At 31.6% G+C, this 3,476-nt stretch overlaps 1 protein-coding gene across 1 annotated transcript in view; it reads left to right on the forward strand.

Moving 5' to 3' along the window:
• The window catches only part of LOC107595376 (CUGBP Elav-like family member 6), a 25,798-nt gene that overhangs the window by 13,337 nt on the left and 8,985 nt on the right, over positions 1-3,476 (forward strand). The window contains exons 4-5 of the mRNA XM_016285760.1: positions 913-975; positions 2,697-2,777. Of these exons, the coding sequence (XP_016141246.1) occupies positions 913-975; positions 2,697-2,777 (144 nt within the window). The remainder of the gene's footprint in view (positions 1-912; positions 976-2,696; positions 2,778-3,476) is intronic.

The raw sequence follows: 3,476 nt of genomic DNA on the forward strand, positions 1-3,476 counted from the left end.
CCCTGAGGCACCCCAGTAGCTAGATGTTGTGACTTGGACACCTCACCTCTTCAAGATACCTTGAAAGACCTATCTGAGAGGTATGACTCAAACCACTGGCGTGCGGTTCCTGAGATGCCATTTTCCAATAGGGTTGACAGGAGAATCTGGTGGTTCACTGTATCAAAAGCAGCAGACAGATCCAGCAAGATAAGTATAGAAGATTTGGAATCCGCTCTCTTTATATAATATGAAATATAAGAACATAAATATGTATATGCATGTAAATATTTCCAAAATATATACTGTATGTGTGTGTCTTTACATATATACATAATAAATATACACAGTACACATACATATATTATGTAAACAAAAACTTATATTTTGGATGCGATTTAATTGTTTGACAGCACTAATAATATAATATAATGTAATTTAATTTGTCAAATTGATCAGATTTTTTTTTATTCAAACTTATTTATCAAAGCAAAAAATATATATTCAGAAATCCTTTATGTAATATAATGTTTTCTTGTGGTTTTACCGTGTAACGTGAACCTGAACTAACTGTACAATATCATCTCTATATTGTTTAGACACTTATTGACAAAAAAAATTGACCAACGTTTTATCTAAAGCTTACTTACATTGCATTCAAAAATATATTTGTGAAAATATATAAATATATAAGTTATACGTAATATGCACAAGTTAATGCATTCACCCATGACCTTGGCATTGCTTGTGTCATTCTCTACTGTTTGAGCAATAGGAACTGCATTTTTAATAAATAAATTAATTGATTCTGATACAAAAATAACATGTAAGCCTGAAGCACAGAGGAGTGTGTCACATTTGATCTGAATCTGTGTGTGTCTCTGTGTGTGTGTCTGTGTCTCTGTCTCTGGGTGTGTGTGTGTGTGTGTGCAGCACAGAGTCCGACAGTGGCTGATTCTCTCCAGCAGGCGTATGCCGGTGTGCAGCACTATGCAGGTGAATCTCTTTGTCTGCCTGTTTCTTTTCACTCTCCTGAAGTTTTTATTTTTTTCCTGAGAATCTATGTCTGCATGTGTTTTCTGGATCAGCATTTCCATCAACAGTCTGCTGTCATGTGACCTCATTTTACTTTTTTTTTTTCTTTTTTTTTTTTTTCAACTGCTTGCACACATTTTCAAAACTTAACACACAAATCCAAGAATTGCATGCAAAATGCCTCGCATCTCTTGCAAAACTAAGCACTGCATTCAAAATATCACAAACACATCTCAAAAGCAAACACCTTTGCCATAATATTAATTAATGTTAGATTTGTGTGTGTTACACAGAGAACTGTGTGTTGTGTTTTGCAAAAAGTGTTTTATGAAATTGAAAACTGAGTCAAAGGCTGAGATCAGTGTCTGGTTTTGCAGATTTGGTGCATGCTTCTGCTGTTTGAGTGCCAGCTTTCAGAAACTGTGTGAAGTAAAGATTTAGTGTGTAAGCAGTGGAAAAAACTGTAATACAGCTGCTGGTATGTGGTTTCATAGAAAGAAATATGGTTATTTAGTAATTTGTCTTCAATTTAGTGTAAAAAAATATCTTCTGGCAGTTAAAGCAATGTTTAAAGTCACGGCTGGTGTCACTTCTGTTTCTTCTGTCACACTGGAAATGGAAGATCAGGTTGAGTGCATTGCATTGTGGGATGCTGGATGCTTTATTGTGCTCTGCACATACTGGAGAATGTAGCATGTCATGTGTGTACTGTGCACAGTATACATAACTGCATAATACCAGTGATATTTTAGCATGATTTATATATTATAGTCTATATATATATATATATATATATTGAATTACTGGTAGCTTAATTTTTTATATAATTTTAGTTTTGAGTTTAACACTGCTTAGTGTCATTTTAGTATTACTTATGTACTAATACAGTTTTTACTAATATTTTAAATTAGTTTTTTTTTATGTAGTTTGAATTTTAATTTTAAATTTAACACCGCATACTAGTGTTATTTTAGTATCACTTATGCACTTTTATTAATATTTTGAATTTTTATATTTATTTCAATTTTAGTTTTAGTACAAATTTTTTTTTTGTCATTTATGTGCTTTTATAATTTTTATTCGTTTTTTTATATATTACTATTTGAGTTTAATTTATTTTTATTTCACTTTTAGTTTTAGTTCTTGTTGAGTTTTGGTTTTATTTATTTCCGTTAAGTCATTTTGGTGCTTCAATTTAAACTTATTGTAGTTAGTCGTTATTTCTAATGTTTGTTTAATGTAAGTTTTTTTTATGTTCTGTATTTAATTTTATTAAGTTTTGTTTCAATTAACAAAGTTTTAGTTTTTCTTGCATACAGCAAGAAATATGTGACCCTGGAGCACAAAACCAGTCTTAAGTGTCAATTTTTCGAAGTTGAGATGTATACATCATCTGAAAGCTGAATAAATAAGCTTTCCATTCTTTCCAATTTTGACCCATACAATGTATTGTTGGCTATTGCTACAAATATCCCCCAGCGACTTAACACTGCTTTTGTGCTGCAGGGACACATGTGAATTACTGTAAACCCTCTATAATAAAGAAAAAAGGTGGAGGGTGAGTCGGAGCTCAGATGATGATGACGATGAGCTTTATTCACGTATTCAGCACCAGTGCTGTAAGTTGATGTGTTAAATCAGGAACATTAACGTGATTCTCTCTCTCTCTCTCCGGGTTACAGCAGCCTATACTACCGCTTATGCGCCAATCAGTCAAGCGTTTCCACAGCAACCAGCCATCATCCCCCAGCAACAGCGGGAAGGTGAGTGAGACTCCGCCCCTCCAGGTGACTGACAGGTGATAATTGCTCTGAGAAATCACAACAATCACACCAGAGCTTGAGCAGAAATCATCCGACCTTCATCCGTGCTCAAGATCCTGTACGTCGCAGGAAAGATGGAAGCCAGAATTCATTTAGCATGTCTTAATATGCATTCCTGACTCAGATGAAAAAATGATCACTATACCATTTCTATTGCCAGAAATCAATGCTCGAGTCATAGACCTGAAGAATTGAGTTTGTCAAGATTAATTACAGTTAGTTCATTTGATTTAATTTACTGTTAATCAGTTATTGTTTGTTTTTGTCTTATTTTGTTTTATATTTTGTATTTTATTTATGCATCATCTTGCTTTATTTGATTTGGTTTTAATAAAAAAAAAGTTTTAATTTTATGTTTTGTGTTATTTTGTCTGTTATGTTATTTATTTTACTGTTAATAATTGTTGTTTTCTCCATTAGCACTGTTTTTATATTAATTATTTATTTTTTAATTAATTTTGTCTTTTTTGTTTGATTTGATGCTAATATAACATTTTTATTACTTTTGTCTTGTGTTGTTGTGTTTTTATTTTTTTGTCTTTTATTTTTAACTTTATAATTTTAATTTTATTTTGTTAATTTTTTATTTGATTATGTTTTCTTTTATCTTTATTTTTATGTTTTGTCTTTTATTTTATT

The sequence above is a fragment of the Sinocyclocheilus grahami genome, unplaced genomic scaffold, assembly GCF_001515645.1.
Source record: "Sinocyclocheilus grahami isolate Dianchi unplaced genomic scaffold, SAMN03320097.WGS_v1.1 scaffold201.1, whole genome shotgun sequence".
Taxonomy (NCBI): Eukaryota; Metazoa; Chordata; class Actinopteri; order Cypriniformes; family Cyprinidae; genus Sinocyclocheilus; species Sinocyclocheilus grahami.